The sequence below is a fragment of the Saccostrea echinata genome, unplaced genomic scaffold (assembly GCF_033153115.1).
Source record: "Saccostrea echinata isolate AGI-Se365-2 ecotype Australia unplaced genomic scaffold, CSIRO_AGI_Sech_v1 ptg000006l, whole genome shotgun sequence".
Lineage (NCBI taxonomy): Eukaryota > Metazoa > Mollusca > Bivalvia > Ostreida > Ostreidae > Saccostrea > Saccostrea echinata.
In genome coordinates this window covers 13411575-13429331 of record NW_026889755.1, presented here as the reverse complement: position 1 = coordinate 13429331, position 17757 = coordinate 13411575, and the positions used below count along the sequence as shown (strand labels likewise).

The following is a 17757-nucleotide window of genomic DNA, read 5'->3' as shown; positions in this document are numbered from 1 at the left end:
CTAACTTTCACTATATAATCTATATAGCCCCGCCCTAGCACCAGAACCCCTGACCCTGGGGTCATGAATTTCACAATTTTGGTAGAGTCACCCTTGCTTATCATAACTATGTATTCAATTTGTTTCAGTAATACCCAGGAGTAGAGAAGATTTTCAAAGAAATAATACACTTTCACTATATGATCTATATAACCCCGCCCTAGCACCAGAACCCCTGACCCTGGGGTCATGAATTTCACAATTTTGGTAGAGTCACCCTTGCTAATTTTAACTATGTATTCAATTTGTTTCAATAATACCCAGGAGTAGAGAAGAAGATTTTCAAAAAATAATGCACTATTACTATATGATTCATATAGCCCCGCCCTAGCACCAGAACCCCTGACCCTGGGGTCATGAATTTCACAATTTTGGTAGAGTCACCCTTGCTTATCATAACTATGTATTCAATTTGTTTCAATAATATCCAGGAGTAGAGAAGAAGATTTTTCAAAGAAATAATGCACTTTCGCTATGTGATCTATATAGCACCGCCCTAATACCAGAACCCCTGACCCTGGGGCCATGAATTTCACATTTTTGGTAGAGTCACCCTTGCTTATTATAACTATGTATTCAATTTGTTTCAACAATACCCAGGAGTAGAGAAGATGATTTTCAAAGAAATAATGCACTTTCACTATATGATCTATATAGTCCCGCCCTAGTGCCAGAACCCTGATCCTGGGGCCATGAATTTCATAATTTTGGTAGAGGGTTCAATGCTTATTACAATCATGCCAACAGTTTGACTGCTTGATGTCCAGGAGTAAAGAAGAAGATTTTTAAAGATTGTATTAATTTTGATGGTTTTGGCCCCACCCCTCAGGCCCCAGGGGGGCAGGGGCCACGAATTTCATAATTTTTGTTCCCCTTCTCCCATAGATGCTAAACGCCAAAATTGGTTGAAATTGGTTTGCTGGTTTCAGAGAAGAAGCTGAAATTGTTCAAAAGTTTACGAACGACGGACGACGACGGACGAAAAGAGATAGCAATAGGTCACCTGAGTCACTCAGGTGACCTTATAAATATGAAAATAGTGCATGCTGTCTGGAGAATTAAAATATATAAATATAAAATCATGTTTAAAAATCATATTAATAATATTTTTACACTGTACATTCACACGCTTTGCTTGTACAATGTTTAGATGACAAACTGGCATGTTGACTGGTCGACGCGCTGATGGTCAACGCATTTTATCACTTATCCAGATTGACAGACCTGTTCGGCATGTTGATTGGTCGACGCGCTGATGGGTTAATCGCTAATAATGATTGACAGCTCTGATATGCAACACCGAACGCGCGTTCGCTTTCTTGGACCGCTACAGAATTTGGGGTTCGCTTTCAGCGTTCGCTCTGGGTTCGCTTGGGGTCAGCCTTAGCGAACCCCAAGCGAATCAAGAGAGCGAACCCGGGGTGCGCTCTGGTTCGCTTTCTGTTAGGTTGTGTCTGGTCGGTACTGTAACATGCAGGCCTATTTGAACAATACAAATGATTAATCGAGATCATACAAATTACCGTTCTCTAAGAGACTGTTAGCAATCTTGATAACTCTCATTTCTAAGAGTTGGAAAAAGGCACAAATTTAAAGTCGATTTTCTTCATTTATTTTTCAAAAGAAAGATTCAAAACTCATTTTGTTTGTTTGCAAACTTACTGCCCCAATACAACTTTTAAACAAAGATATGGTAAATAAAGATCATTAAGCAAATTCATTTCTTTTTTTCAATTTTGACCTTTCATTTGCTAGACCCTGACCTTAATATTATTGTTTTTCTTTTGTTATTACAAATGACAGACAATATTTAGTTCACCAGTTACTTTTAAACAAGCTTATGACAAGTATTTTGTGTATAAAAATATAGCAATAAACCAGTAAGCAAAGAAAGGTTGAACAAACCGAAGTAAAAAAAAAGTGTCTTTAAATCTAGTTAAGGATTGTAAAAGAAAATTAATATAACAGAAAATAATATAAAACGATATTGTCGAAAGATCCATCATCTTTAAAGGGGTTTGGACAGAGATTTAAAGATAATATTTTCCAAAACTTCGGTAGAAATCAGAACTTACATACTGCTTAATTATTTATTCTTGAAATTTCTTTGCTTTTCTGTTGAATATTTTCATCAAATTCTTTATCTGATTTGCCCCGCTCTGATTTATCTTTCTCTCTCTCTCTATATATGTTTAATGCGAATGTTGTGTAATCCAAAATCTTGTTTAATTAAGGAATCACTGCCTAGTTAGTAGAGTATGCCAGGGCTCAACGATAATTGGAAACGTGGGATAATTTGCATAACGAAGCCCGTTATGCATAAATTATCCCACGTTTCCAACTATCGTTGATGTCCCTGGCATACTCTACTAACTAGATAGTGATTCCTTATATTTCCATTCCATTGTGAAATAAATTTGTAAATTTAGATTGTAAAAATGTTGACTAATAGATTTAAATTACACGAGGCCTCACGTGTCAATTTCAAGAGTCCCCGCCCACTGACGTCAAACACAATGGCAGCTGCACGAGATTTACATGCATATTAGGCCTCCTTAGCACCTGACCTTTCGCTTGGCGAAATTCCCATTCCGGTAGAATGATCATGAAATCAACTCAACTAACTTTCAAAGAGTTATCACAGAGAAAACAAATAGAAATGGAGATATTTCGGTGTAAGCTTTAAGTCCCTTACAGTAAATATAATTGTTATAAATGTTGTCTAATCCGAGATGTTGCCTAATCCGGCACCAGTGGTGTCCAGATTATACAAGTTTTGCTATATATATATATATATATATATATATATATATATATATATATATATATATATATATATATATATATATATATATGTGTGTGTGTGTGTGTGTGTGTGTGTGTTTATTGCAGGACATTTTGGTAAAGGGGGAACATGCCAACTAAAAAAAATTACCCATATACCCATTTTTTAAACCAATAAAGATATGTTGGAAAGTTACAATTAACAAATTGAGATAAAACATTTACAAATTAGGATATTTACAATTAATGACCTATTCAGTTTAGAAATTAGGTTTACATCTGTACATTTTAAAAATTACAGAGTTGCTTTCCATAATGGACAACTTCGATGAAAAATATGCGTTGCAGACGAGATTTTTTTTTTCAACGTATTCTGTGAACCAGTACCATTCATTTGTTTTCAGTAACAAGTATAAAGTAGGAACAAATAAAAACAAATTTTACGGGTAGATAACAACTATTAACACGGAATATTGGGTCTCACAAAAACAAATAGGAACAACGGTGTACGTTAGCATGATGGCCAATTTGCATATCCCCACAAAATTCATCTGTCTTCGGTCTTGTGTTTGTTATGATATACAGGGTGTCCCAGAATATATGATACCATTTCAAGATCCTGTAAAACCTAATGTAATGAATATTGGATTACAACAAATGCATTATAAACATTGCATATATTGTCCAATTTTATTCACAAAATTTGACAGTCATTAAAAAGAAAAACAGCATAAAAGTTCACTTTGAAAAATGCTTTGGTTTTTAAATGATGCCCTCTAAATGACGTTCTATCTGCGTAATGATATTGCACAGAATTCCTTAACTTGAGACAGCAGTACCTGTCTCGGTAATAACTTCAGGATTTTCATCAGTTAAACTTTTAATATATGTTAAGTATTCTGGTTTGGTTTTAGCAGCAGTAACCTAAGACTAGAATTAATAATTACAGTTTTAAAATGAGGGTAGCCAGCACTTTTGATAATCCACTTTGATTGAAATTGCAGTTTTTTTGCAAAAGTTTGACGTAAATTTGATTCGTTGCAATTTCATAAGTGTGAGAATTTTTTTGGAATATTTTGTTGCTAAAAAAGTGTACTTATTCAAATATTTTTAGAGACATATATCAAAGAAATTGGCCAATGGATGTGTTTGTGGCAGGTATTTCAAATGGTATTATATATTTTTGGACACCCTGTATTATACGAATTGACTTTAATCATGGAATAAAGTCTCTTTAAGTTATTTTTGTGTACAATTTTGAAGGCAAAACATTTAATTTTTTCTTGTCCAAGCCAACAAATACCGCGAACTTGTACCAAGCACATTGCGCGTATGGGTTATTTCCGCAATACTAGGATTTCTTCGTTTCATGATGAAAATGTGCCAGGTTACCCGTATGTATCATACCCGGTGAATCAAATTATTGCTTACAGGAGAGGAAGAAGGGAGTTAATAAATCATTGATTTGAATTCTATTTTTCCTTTCAGAACAAGTTGTGATGAGGACCGCCTCTGAACATTTACTTTGTTCTAACGGCAAGACAGAAGTAGTGAAATATGGGAGAGCAACTCTTAAAACAAAAGGTATTCTGTACTGCCTAATGTATTCCTGTAAAGTGGATTCACTGGTGAATGGATATATGATCCCACGAGTCTTTAGAAATTGCTACAGCATTGCAGATCAGGGCGAGATTTTCTTCAGGGAAGGCGACTCTGGGTCTGGGGTTTATTTAATCGACAGACATGAAAATCAATTGAAGCCTCTTGGAATTGCATTTGCTTTCCATATTTTTAATCCAAGAACTGCAGTGTGTAAAATTAAAACCATTCTTCAGGTATTAAACGTCTCTATAGTGAAGGATAGAGACTTGGTGGTAGAAGAAGACATGGACACATCTTAAAATGACTAATATGTTCCAAGGAAGACGGTATACAGTCTTTGGACAATGTACTTCCTCCCTAGATCTTTTGTGATTGGAAGAAATTGCATGATGTGAAAATTTTCAATGATTTCGTTGGTTAAAATGCTGTTCAGATTGATTGATTGATTGTATGTTGTTATACGTCCCGTTCGAGAATTTTTCACTCATATAGAGACGTCACCATATACCGATGAAGGGCTTCAAATTTGGAGCTCTACTCGGCACTCAGGGCCATTGAGCAGTGAGGGTTCTTTATTGTGCCAACGCCTACCGTTAGACGGGGCCTCGGTTTTTAAGGTCTCATCCGAAGGACCCACAACTTTCACTTCAAAGTGCCGAGCGCTCGGCGAAGGAATAGTTGCTACTTATTTTTTGTCAACTTAGGTCAGTTGCGGTCGTTATTCGAACAAAAGACCTTCTGATCACGGAGCGAGCGCTCTAGAAATGCTGTTCAGGGCAAGGGAGATAATTTTCTATGATCTAATTTTCGTACGACTTAACAATATCTCAAGATTTTCAATCGTAAGAAAAAAAATTGTCAAAACAAACCGGAAAAAGGCAGTTATTATACCCCCGCTCTGAGGAAGAAGGGGTGTACTGTTTTACCCTTGTGTTTCTGTCTGTGTGTCTGTCAGTAACAAATTTCTGTCACAGTTTATCAGCATCTACTCGGCACAGATGCTTGAAATTTTAGCACAATCTTTGTTTTGTCATGCCATATGGTGGGATTTATTCTTGTTCGAATCCGATGTCAACTTCTTGTTTATCTGGGCTTCTGTCCGTACCAAATTTCCGTAAGTTTTCTCAGCAGCCACTCATCGCAAATGCTTGAAATTTTAGCATAATCTTTGTTTAGGAATGCCACATGGGAGGATTTATTTCAAATGCGATATCAACTTCCTGTTAAACCGTGCGTCTGTTCGTATCAAATTTCCGTCAGTTTTCTCAGCAACTGCTCAGCACAGATGCTGGAAATTATAGCACAAAATCTGTATAGCCATGCTAAATGGTGGGATTAATTTATGTTCGAATCCGATGTTAGCTTCCTGTTTATCCGTGCTTCTGTCATTACCAAATTTCCGTCACAATTTTCTCAGGAACTACTCAGCGCAGATGCTTGAAGTTTTAGCACAGTCTTTGTTTAGGCATGTCAAATGGCGGGATTGATTCATTTTTGTATGAATTCGATGTCTACATGAAAGTGTATATTCACATCAGAGTGGGGGTAAAACTAGTGAGCATTCGCTCACAGACTTCTTGTTTATTCTAAATAACACGTAAATTCGTATAGCAGTTACTAAAAAGCGTTTCTATATTTTCATTGTTAACAGAAATGATCGTAAAAGGATGCAAACTTTACAACTTGTATTTATTCCTTCCTCCTTTGTTTTGCACTTGCTTTATAATATCGGCAGAGTAAGAGTTTACGAAGAAAGCCAAGTGTCTGGTTGAACTAAAACCTTACTTATACACGAGAAAAAGAAATCTCTTCTGTGGCCTTCAACTGGACATTAAGATATATCGGCGACGTATTATCAATTGACAATATATCCCAGTGAGGTAGAAATAAAAGATATCAGAGTCTGACACATCTCTTTCGTATTTGGATATTTTACTAGTAAAAGACGTTAATGTTAATCTAACAACAAAGCTTTATGATAAACGTGATGTCTTTAACTTTTCAATCGTCAAATTCCCTTACCAATATACCATTATCATCTGCATATGGGGTGTATATCTCTCAGTTGATTCGATACGGAAGAGCTTGTTCTACGTATGAACAATTTCTAAAACAAGGTAAGTTAATGACAAACAAATTGATGAAACAAGAATTTCAACAGTCTCGTTTAAAGTCATCCTTTCGTAAGTCTTAAATTAAAAGACTACAGTTGTTGCAAAATTGTGCTGCAAAGCTTGTGTTGAAGCTGAGGTCTACGGATAGTTCTACTGAAGCACTCAAACGACTACACTGGCTACCGGTACACTACCGCATTAAATTCAAACTTGCATGCATTGTCTTCAAGTGCATTAACGACAGTGACAGCCCACAGTATCTTAAAGAAATGCTCAGTTTACGAACATCATCATATAGCATTCGATCCGTAAATCCTGCAGCGAAACGTCCCGTCCGTAAGACGCAAAACATTTCCCTCTAGGTCTTTTGCGGTAGCTGGACCTTCGATTTGGAATGATTTGCCAACGAACGTTCGAATGTTAACTGATTTCTGTATTTTTAAACATCTCAAAGCGTTTTACTACACATGTGCGTTTAAATAACATTTAATTGTGAACACTAGTATATTTTATTTAAACAGCCAGTGATCATTTAGACTTTATTTGATATTTTAACATATGCATTGTTTTTTTTATTATATGTATGTACAGCGCCAATGATTGCATACGTGGGGGTAATTGGTCACTTTTCGAGTCGCTAATTGCTGTTTAAACACATGTCGTTACTCACCCTGTCCCGTGTTTCTTTAATGATTTTAATTAAATGATCGTTGACTTCTGTTACCCTTCCAGGTTAATGTAAACTGTACACTTTTGCATCATGTATTTTGTTTGATATTGTTGTTGGATTTTCTCTATGTTGTTTTACACAATGTGAGAATAAATTGAATTGAATTGATTATAATGTGCACCTTACCTCTTCTATCCTTTGCAGTTACCTATCAAATTATATTCTAAAACAAACTTTGTAAGCGATAATTCAGACTTAATTTTGATTATCGTGAAAATGCAGAATGACATCTTTTCTGAATTTTTTTTTATGCATCCGCGATCTTAGGATGTTTCATGGGTTTCTTAGTTTTTTTCTCTTTTCTTCCCCCCCCCCTTTTTTTGCCCATTAAAATTGAAATACAATATATGTAGTATTCTGATCATATAATAAGCATAATATTACTACATGAACATCTTTATAGTCTTACTTATTCGAGTTTAGCTATGTTGAGAATTTTTGATCCGATTAACCGACTAATCGGTCGGAACGTCTTGCGGTTAACCGATTGGCAATTCTGTATTTGATTGCCATCCCTAATTGTAACACAATGAGCGTATAAGTTATAATTTAAATTGATATATTAATTTGTACAGTGCATTTATTTATGTTGAAATATTATGTTACAAATTATAATTGATACTATCAGTGCGTAAAGCGACGGACAATAACCACTTAATTATGAACTTGTTTACAAACTCTGGGAGATTGGATACAATAAGTGAGCGTCTTCATTTGACGGACAATTAGTTTTTACGATGTATTGTTCTCGAACATTGACACTTTTCAATCTGACTTTGTGCAAAGCTGCAACCATCTAATTAACTGAGGAATGTGAAAATACACAGTGTTAATGTAAACAGAGGTCATTGCCGTATCCTATAAGGAGAAGAGACAGCTTCAGTGAAGGGCGGACTATATTAATATTAATTATGTGACACCGTAACTTACTGATTGTTGTTACCAAATACGTGATCCCTATGATGCAGCTTCTTGTACAAAAGATATGCGCACTGACTATCTATAGCTTTTTTCCCATTTTAGCTCCAAGACTGAATATGTGAGCTTTTACCATCTTGGCTCCGAGACCTGCAGCCATTGAACTTTTTTTATGTACCATTGTTTTTGCCTTTGCTGTGCCTTTATAATAAAACTATAAACTTACAAAAGTCTTCTTAATCCAAACACATAGAGTAATTGTGTTATAGTATTTCTCATAAAAATTGTTTTCATTATTCTAAAATTTCATAAACATTAACATTTGTAAAAAGTTCATACATCGTTCTCACATTACCAAAAAGTCTACTTGGAATATGTGTGAAATTGGAACATTCTAAAAGCATGTGGTTTATAGTTATCGGACAGTCCAAGGATATACATTCTGGCTGAGACTCCCGATTCAATAAGTATTCCTGTGTAATTTTTGAATGACCAATACGTATTCTTGAAATAATTACTTCGTCTTGACGTTTCAGACAAAGTCAGATGATCTGTTTACTTTGTTTTCAATAGCATAAAGCTTACTTTCATCACGAAAATCCCAATAAATTTGACAAAGAGAATCAACATAATTTGAACTAGATATCGGTGCAAGGAATTTTGAATAAAGTGATTTCATGTTGTGCAGTTTTAACAGCATTGTCGGCCTTAGTGTTTTCAGGGATGCCGATATGATTCGGAATCCAACAGAAGTTAACTGTTTTACCTTGTTGCCCGAAATGATAATACTGAATTAATATATCTAAAATGTAAGGTTGATCATTTTGTATATATTGTAAGCAAGAGAGCGAGTCCGAAAATATTGTAAAAACGTTTTCACTAGAAGATTTGATATATTCAAATGCAAGTTGTATGGGTTTTGCTTCTGCTGACTTGTTGCTTCATTTGGAAGCCGTGCAGAGAAAATACTGCCTTCCATCACTGCAGCTGATGTAGCTCTATTTTTATCCTTTGAACCATCCGTATAAATCTCGACTGTAGAACCTTTAGAATGTTTTATTTCATCAAATTTCTGTTTAAAAACAAGAATTCGTTTCTGATTTTTTAAATTCGGTTACAGATAAATCTACGATTGGATTTATTAATTTTTTATGGAGGTATTTCGGAGAAATTAGTAGGCTTAAAAATATCAAAAGGTAAATCGGAATCTCTGATATGTTTTAGCTCTACTGGTCAGAGACCAGAAGAACTTATGCGATAGTAATATAAGTTGTCCGTCGTCCGTCCGTCTTTCTGTAAACAATATTTCAAAATGATACTCCTCCTACAGTTTTGGATATCAGTTTTTGATTTCGGTGAATGGTGTTGCCATGGTAACTAAACTAAGAAATTTCTGTGAAATACTTTCAAAATTCTACTCCTCCTACAGTTTTGGTCTGCTTTCAGTATAACCTGGCAAACAAATAGACTATACTAAGATACATAATTCGATATATCGGTTTTTGATTTCGATTAATGATGTTGCCATGGTTACTAAAAATAGAAATTTCTGTGAGATACTTTAAAAATGCTACTTTTCCTACAGTTTTGGTCTGATTTCAATATAAATTAGCACATAAATAAACTACACAAAGATACATAATTCTTTTTATCGGTTTTTGGTTTCGATGAATGGTGTTGCCATGGTTTCTAAAATTAGATATTTCTGTGAAATACATTCAAAATGCTCCTCCTCCTGCAGTTTTGGTCTGATTTCAATATTACTTGGCACACAAGTAGATTACACTGAGATTCATAATTCTGTATACCCATTTTTTGATTTTGGTGAAGTGTTGCCATGGTTACAAAAAAAGCTGAAATTTCTTTGACATACTTTCAAAACATTACTTGACCGTTTACGGTAGCTCAGTCGGTAGAGCGCTCGCTCCGTGATCGGGAGATCGTGAGTTCGAATCTCGGCCTTGACTAACCTAAGTCGATAAGAAATATGTAGCAGCTGTTCCTTTACCATGCGCTTGGCGCTTTGAAGTGAAAGTTGCAGGTCCTTTGGATGAGGCCCCGTGTCACGGCAGGCGTTGGCACGATAAAGATCCCTCACTGCTCAATAGCCCTGAGTGCCGAGTAAAGGTCAAAATTTGAAGCCTTCACTGGTATATGGTGACGTCTCTATATGAGTGAAAAATTAATCAAAACATTACTTGTCACCCGCGGTGCGCAGTGGTAGAATGTTTGCTCTGGAGTCGCAGAGTAAGCTGTTGCATACTGAGCATAGGTTCGAATCCCACTGTGGGAAGTGGACACCGGTCCTTCGGATGAAACCGTATAAACTAAGGTCCCATGTCGTAGTAGGTACTGGCATGAAAAAATTTCTTACTGCTGAATGGCCCTAAGTGCCGAGCAAAGGTCAAAATTTGCAGCTCTCCACCGGCAAAGTGGTAGCGTCTCTTTATGAGTGAAAAATTCTTGAGAGGGACATTAAACAACAAACAAACAAAATATTACTTCCCGATCATGACAATGAGCACACGGCGGGTGTGACCGGTCGGCAGGGGATGCTCACTCCTCCATGGCACACTGAATTGTCGACGGATTTTTCCGTTATTTCCCGATCATGACAATGAGCACACGGCGGGTGAGACCGGTCGGCAGGGGATGCTCACTCCTCCATGGCACCTGATCCCACCTCTCATGTTTAGAGGTCCGTGTTTGCTCTGCTCCTATTTTGTATTGTTTAATGGACTTTTGAGCTTGAATACTGTTCGTTATCTCCATATATTTCATTCGCCTATTTGGTCTGATTTTAATATAACATGGCATGCAAGTAGACTACACTGAGATTCATAATATTTTTTTTTTTTGATTTTGATGAATGATGTTGCCATGGTAACTAGAATAAAAATTTCTCTTAAATTCTTTTAAAAGGCTACTCTTTCTACAGTTTTAGTCTGGTTGTAATTCATCTTGCAACAAAAAGAGAGTAAAACAAGGATTATTATTTATTCATTGCTGTTGCAAAGTTTTAAGTCCAAGTGCTACTTTTCCCGTCCTTTGGTATAAGTAAAAACCAGTAGAGCTACAGTCTCGACAGAGACTTCTGTTTATCGACTTAGGTCAGTCGCGGCCCAGATTCGAACTTACGACCTCCCGATCACTAAGCGAGCGCTCTAGAAATTATGTAACCGGAAGTAGAACTCTTTAGTGATAAAAATTTCAGAGTTACTAGACAGTATGTCTTAAAGTAGTAACCCAGGTAAGGGGATTTTTGAACTATGGTCAACACTTAATGAAAACACTGTCGTAAGTTTTATAAATGTGTTAAAGTAAGATTTAAACTTTGTAAATGATAAAAGTTAATAAATAACAATATAACAAGAGAATAGTCTTTTAAAATTGCACAAGTATAAATGAAGTTTTATCAAAAATATAATTTATTTATGCAAGTGAATAACAATAACGTCAATGAATAAATAAGAAGTTTATGCAAAATTTAAATAGAAAATGGGAGGAATGTGGAAAAACTATGAAAAATAATCTATGTCCCAACTGGTCTTCAATACTTACGAAAAACGTCAAAAATCGTATTCGATAAAATAAACACTGCTATAAATACAATGAGTTGGAAAAATGTAAGAGAAATCACCTCCATCACCATATATAAACTTATCAACACTCTAGAGTTGAACTTACAAAAAAATTATAAGTCTAGGCTCTTAAAATAACCGATCTAGAAAATAAAAAACACCAGTAAATGAACAATGAATGTAGTTCAAGAAATTATACCTCTTATCTACATGCATGTATCCTTCGTCCAGGCTAGACTTGGAAAGGGTAAAATTAGACTTACTATAAAACCCATATCCTAGCTTTTTCCTAACTTAAACCTAGAACTTATGAAAATCGTGGAACTAAAGCTAACTAAAACCTTGAATACTGTTAAACCATGAGGTTTTCTTTGCACTGAAAGGTACCAAGTAAATAGTGCTTATAAACCGTAAGTTTTTTCCAAATGCAGTAAAGAGTAACTAACCATAAGGTTGTGTTTGTTAACTCAAGTGATATAAGCTGATCGGACACGGCTTTAAATACTTTAGCTACAGTACCGACCAAACAACTTAATAGAAAGCGAACCCAGAGAGCACCCCGGGTGCGCTCTCTGGGTTCGCTTCAGTTTCGCTCGGGGCAACCCCGAGCGAACGAGTATATACTCCCTTTACATTCGATGCCCCTTAAGTTACATGTACCTCGTCTGGGCATGTAATCAATGAGAAATTCAATTATTATTCTCATTTTTTTTTATTTTTGAATTTGGAAACCTCATAGTTCTTTGGTACGTTGCATGAATAGTACATGTTCATGTAATTTGCTGCCACCTGAATGCTGAAAATCAGTAAAATAGCTTTACAAGAGAGAGACAGAGAGAGAGAGAGAACACTATTTATTATTTGAAATTAAAATCGCTACAACCGGCCCATAGAAAACAATTCGAGTACGGAGAGGGGGCTCATCGAAATTTAAAAAAAAAAAACATCGGGCGTTATTATCTTAATTTCATCTACTTAATCATGCGAGTTTACAGTTATTGAATTCTTGTTTTGTTTGTTTTCTTTCTTGTTTTTATTTATTTTTAAACATTTAGAATTTTGTTAACAAGGGGGGGGGGGGGATCATGAACTAGTAAAGAACACAAACTATTCAAATGATCATTTATTTGAAAACATCTTTAAAAAGTAATATATTCTTATCAGTGGACCAGTTACTAGTTTTTGTTTGTTTGTTTGTTTTGGTTTTTTGATTGTTGTTTTTTTTTAATATAAGTTTTCCGTTGAACTCGTCTTATAAAACAATGATTTATAGTATTATTCAGTGTAAGTGATCTGTAAAACGAAACTCAAGTTACACTTTATGAGAATATTTAGTGATTATCACGACCTACATGTACATGTAATGGACGACAACCTAGCTTAAATGTAAACTGCTAAATATGAAAACTTAGCATTTTACGTGTACAGTATGTCTCGGCTATTTCATAGATAAGATCATAATTCAGTTGTTTGTCTTTCAAACATTTAAATTACAATTTAGCAATTGCAGTTACAATTGGAAGTTCCAATTTATTTTTAAAACGCATGAATAATGTAAACAAACGAATTTGAAAGCTTTATTTAAAGATTCTATTATCAATTTCACTCATCCGATACATCGAAAATAAATTTTTAACACCTTTTCTTCTTTTTTCTATCGAGATATACTTACATGTAGCTTGTAAGTTAAGGAAAATAAAAGTGATAATTTTACGTCGAATGTACGGTGAAATTCTTGAAAATTTATAAACGTTCCCCATATTGTCACTTACATGTACATGTTTTGATCGCCATCAAAACAGTAATGATCGATTTCACTACTGTACTTGGAATATACAAGGGGCGGGGCTTACTGGCGGCAAGATTAAAGCGGGGTTCGCTTCACGCTTGAGTGCGTAAAGCGAACCCGGAAAGCGAACGCCAGGTTCGCTCTAGCGGACCCAGAGCTGACCCCGAGCGAACGCAGAGCTTTGGGTTCGCTCTGGTGTTAGGTTGTATCCGGTCGGTACTGTAGACTCACAAATAAAAGCCAATATATATCAAGGATCCTATGGCTAACTTAATCAATCAGAACACAACTATCAAAAGTAATAGGGAAAGACTGCCAACATGGATGACACTTCCTGTTTAAATGTAAAACGTGTGAAATGTCAATTACTAATAAAAGATGATAACTAATAAAGGGGTTTTGCGAAAGTAACAACTGAAAACACAAGGTAAATAGAATCATCATACTGAAATACCAGCAAATACTTGTAATAAAATAAAGTTTACGAAACCAGGGCTATAGAAATAAAAACCAAAATCATTACATCACCACAATAAATTTTTGTTTACACTGATAATCAAACAACTTTACCAAGCTTAGTGAAAATGTGGTTTTGTATCTCAAGAGTTGAGATTATTGGGGAGTTCAAATAAGGATCACTCTGGAACTAATGATCATCTTGCAGTAGCTGCATGATCTCTTGACTTCCGATACACTGGTGGTAATGGCATCACATGGATCTCTGGATGACAAAATTTTGTGTTATCGGAGAACTTCTTGAGGAAACATCCCTGAAGGCCTTTGTGTTTCTTTGCAAAATTAATGCTTGCGCAATGGATTCATTTTAGTGACGAAAAACCCACAAGGTATAGTGGCGCAAAGTAAAAATGGACTTAAGCCTCATGGACTTGTAGATACACAGGATGAAAAGCCAGGTTTCCCAAATTTGGAAACCCGATGGAAACATATAGGAATCGTGACATCAGTAGTTTCCATTTTATGAAAACCACATAGTGGTTTCCACTTGGATTTCCGATATGGAAACAATCAACCTGTGGTTTCCCGTACGTTTCCCAATATGGGAAACCGTGGAAACATGCAGTTGTGGTTTCCACGTAGATTCCCGATATGGAAGCAATCAACCTGTAGTTTCCTGCATGTTTCCTAGATATGGAAAACACTTATGCCTATTTTCCCGATAATAGACATTTTCGAAACGTGTATGATCAAAAGAATAATAAAAAAAACTGTTTGTGTAATCCTGTGTAATAAAATTGAACATTCTGTGACAAATTTAATAATTTTTTAACATTTTAGTCTCGGTAAAACTCATAAAGACACGTGAATTGGAATTAGTAGAGAAGATTTAATACAACTTTTAATTTTAGAAAAATCAGTGTAAACTGTTCAGATAAAATTCAATCATTGCGCTGACCCTTCTAATCGCGGGCACCTGTTCTCACGTGCCACAGGTGGAGACACGTGTCGCGACGACACCTGCGACTGTGTATTTTTTGTATATTCTATGTGATTTGATAGGGTTTTCTACCTAAGGGGAACAATGGGCTGTGGTCAAGCGTGTACATACACATAGTCTCCACAAACTCAATTTAAATTTAGGTGATAATTGCTGGCTATTGATTTGATTTAAAAAAAAAATATATAAATTATCAATTAGACCACAGAATATTGATAAAATAAGCTACATTAATTTTAAGATGTTCAATGAGAGAAGAAAAAAAAAGAAGAATTGTATTTTAATTTATCATTATTGATTAAAAGACAACATTTCCTAACCATTTAAAAATTATATATACTTTTCTATCGGTCTAGAATAAAATTAATCTAAATTCTCGCTATGTGTTAAATCATAATTCTTTTTCAAATAAATTTGTAAGTGCATATAGATAAATGAAATAAAATTTCTTAATCGGTAATTAACGAATCGTCCTTGTTTGACATCAGTGTAAACTTTGAATATTGAAAACATAGAAAGAATTGTTAATTATCAACTTTGTTGCCTGCTTAATTCGCAAATTGTTTATGAGAAAGGATGCAGATGGATCTATTATACAAAATAAAAACTAAATAACTTATGTTTTGTGTGAAATTCGTATATAGTCCTCTACAAAGACATTGATAAGATAATACAGCAGAGTAATATTCATGGACAAAATTAATGAGTGGTAACTAAATAGCTTATTTTTTTATTTACATGTATATCTGTTCACAGACCCTGATGTAGTAATTGTCTTCATTTTTGGCAGGAAATTACAATAATGTTGGTCTTAAATGCATACATGCACGTATATTTAATTTAGCCGTTTTGTACACAAAGACCAGTGCTGGCACTAAATAAAGAAAAGTCTATGATATTTATATAACATAATTTTCTTTCCTTTAAGAACAACGTCTTCTGAAGAACTGCATGTTAAGGCAATTCATTGAAGAAAAAAAAAACAATAATTTATTAATTGTTTTACACGTAGATGCTTAGCGAAAACTTAATATTTTTAAATCGTGTATTGTGTTAAACAGAAGGTTACCCCTTTTCAAATTTAAGCCCCCTTCCCTCCTTCAAAAAATGGAGAGAAAATAGTTTCTTTCGATATTTAGGTATAATGCACTGATGTGGTGATTGTCAATACTACTACATGTACAAATATTTCTTTATATATGCCGTCTATTTCTTGATTTTTATACCCCTTCATGTACCATTACTTATTTTAAAAAAATGCACTTAAAACTGTCTACTCAAACCACAGGCCTGTATAATTTCAGTTTGGGGCACAAACTTTACCAGAAAGTTCTTAACTAGCAAACGTAACCAGAAATTACCAGAAAAAAGTTATATATGAAAGATACAGGGCGGTACTGGCTGAACGCTAAAGCCACGCATATATATACAGTCCTGCATCAACGAGTATACAGCGGGCATTATTTTCCAACAAGTCAGATGATCAAATATTGACAAATTGTTACCAGTCACGACTAAAATTCTGAACGCAATGGACATGATTGTAGGTTACTTACAATAATTCTGGGCTTATTTTAATTATGTGTTTCAGGTCAGTAGCAACAGTTTCAAAAGGGGGGGGGGCTTCCAAAAAAATCTGACCAGCCAAAAAAAAAAAAAAAAAAAAAAATAAGAAGAGCATAACCATTTACTTTCAACCCCCCCCCCCCCCCCCAGCATTCTACGGGCCGGTGTTTTCCAAATTAAAATACTGTTTTCCCTACCTTTGCTTTGATATTGCTTCGTTTTTTTTTTCACCTTGTGTTTACTCTCCTTTTTTTATAAATCAATTTTCTAATTTAATGTGAAAATTCTGAAACATTATAACGGTGAGAATTATCTTAACTAAAGGCAAAGATGTTTGAAGTAAAATAAAGCAAATAGAAAAAAAAGTCCAGCATTTTCGCCCACTGATTATTATTGATATCAGGCTAAAATCGAAACCAAAAAGGAAGGGGTTCAATAAAGTATCTCAAGCCGAACAAGAAAAAAAAAATCATCAAATTTTTATTATTCTTGAACCGTCCTTGCTGGTAATTAAATTATTTTTATTTTCACAAGTGTATACTAGTCTAACATACCCTGATTCCTTCTACTAACTAGCAATTTTTGACACCGAACTTATCCATCATCACTAAAAATAAAATACTGTTCTGTATACATGTCATATGTAGTTCATTTGCATGCCAAATGCAGATCGAAATTTACGGCAGACTTCAAAGGAAAACATTCTTGTCACAAAATAATAAACAGCTGATAAAGAGTCATAATACATTTATTTTGAGTTGCGCAACAGGAAATAAGCTTTGTTTTCTATACTGCAAAAAATATGTTTAGGGACGTATGGCGTGTCCACTATGCCCCCTTCCTTCCTATTTTCTACGGTCCTCAACTAATATTCATTTTCTGACGCTTCAAATTTTAAAACATGTATACATGTATAAAATAAAGGTTTAACATCTTTCGTTGTTACATTATACATTAATCGGAATAATGAATAATTTAATGAAAAAGTGGTGGGGGGGGGGGGGGGAATAAACAGACATTTGCTGTTTGGATGGGCACTACGTACCAAGCCCCCCCCCCCCCCAAAGTCAAATAATTTGAGGGGTCACACCAGAAACATAAAATGTCTCTGGTCACCCTCAGAAAAACGCTTTGTTTTCTATAGTATACTAATTATCAGCAAATTTATTGAGGAGCAC

At 34.9% G+C, this 17757-nt stretch overlaps 1 protein-coding gene across 1 annotated transcript in view; it reads left to right on the top strand.

Moving 5' to 3' along the window:
• Window positions 1–4724, top strand: part of LOC133180409 (uncharacterized) — a 29978-nt gene extending 25254 nt beyond the window's left edge. The window contains exon 4 of the mRNA XM_061314940.1: window positions 4312–4724. Within this exon, the coding sequence (XP_061170924.1) occupies window positions 4312–4724 (413 nt within the window). The remainder of the gene's footprint in view (window positions 1–4311) is intronic.
• Window positions 4725–17757: the final 13033 nt, after the last annotated feature.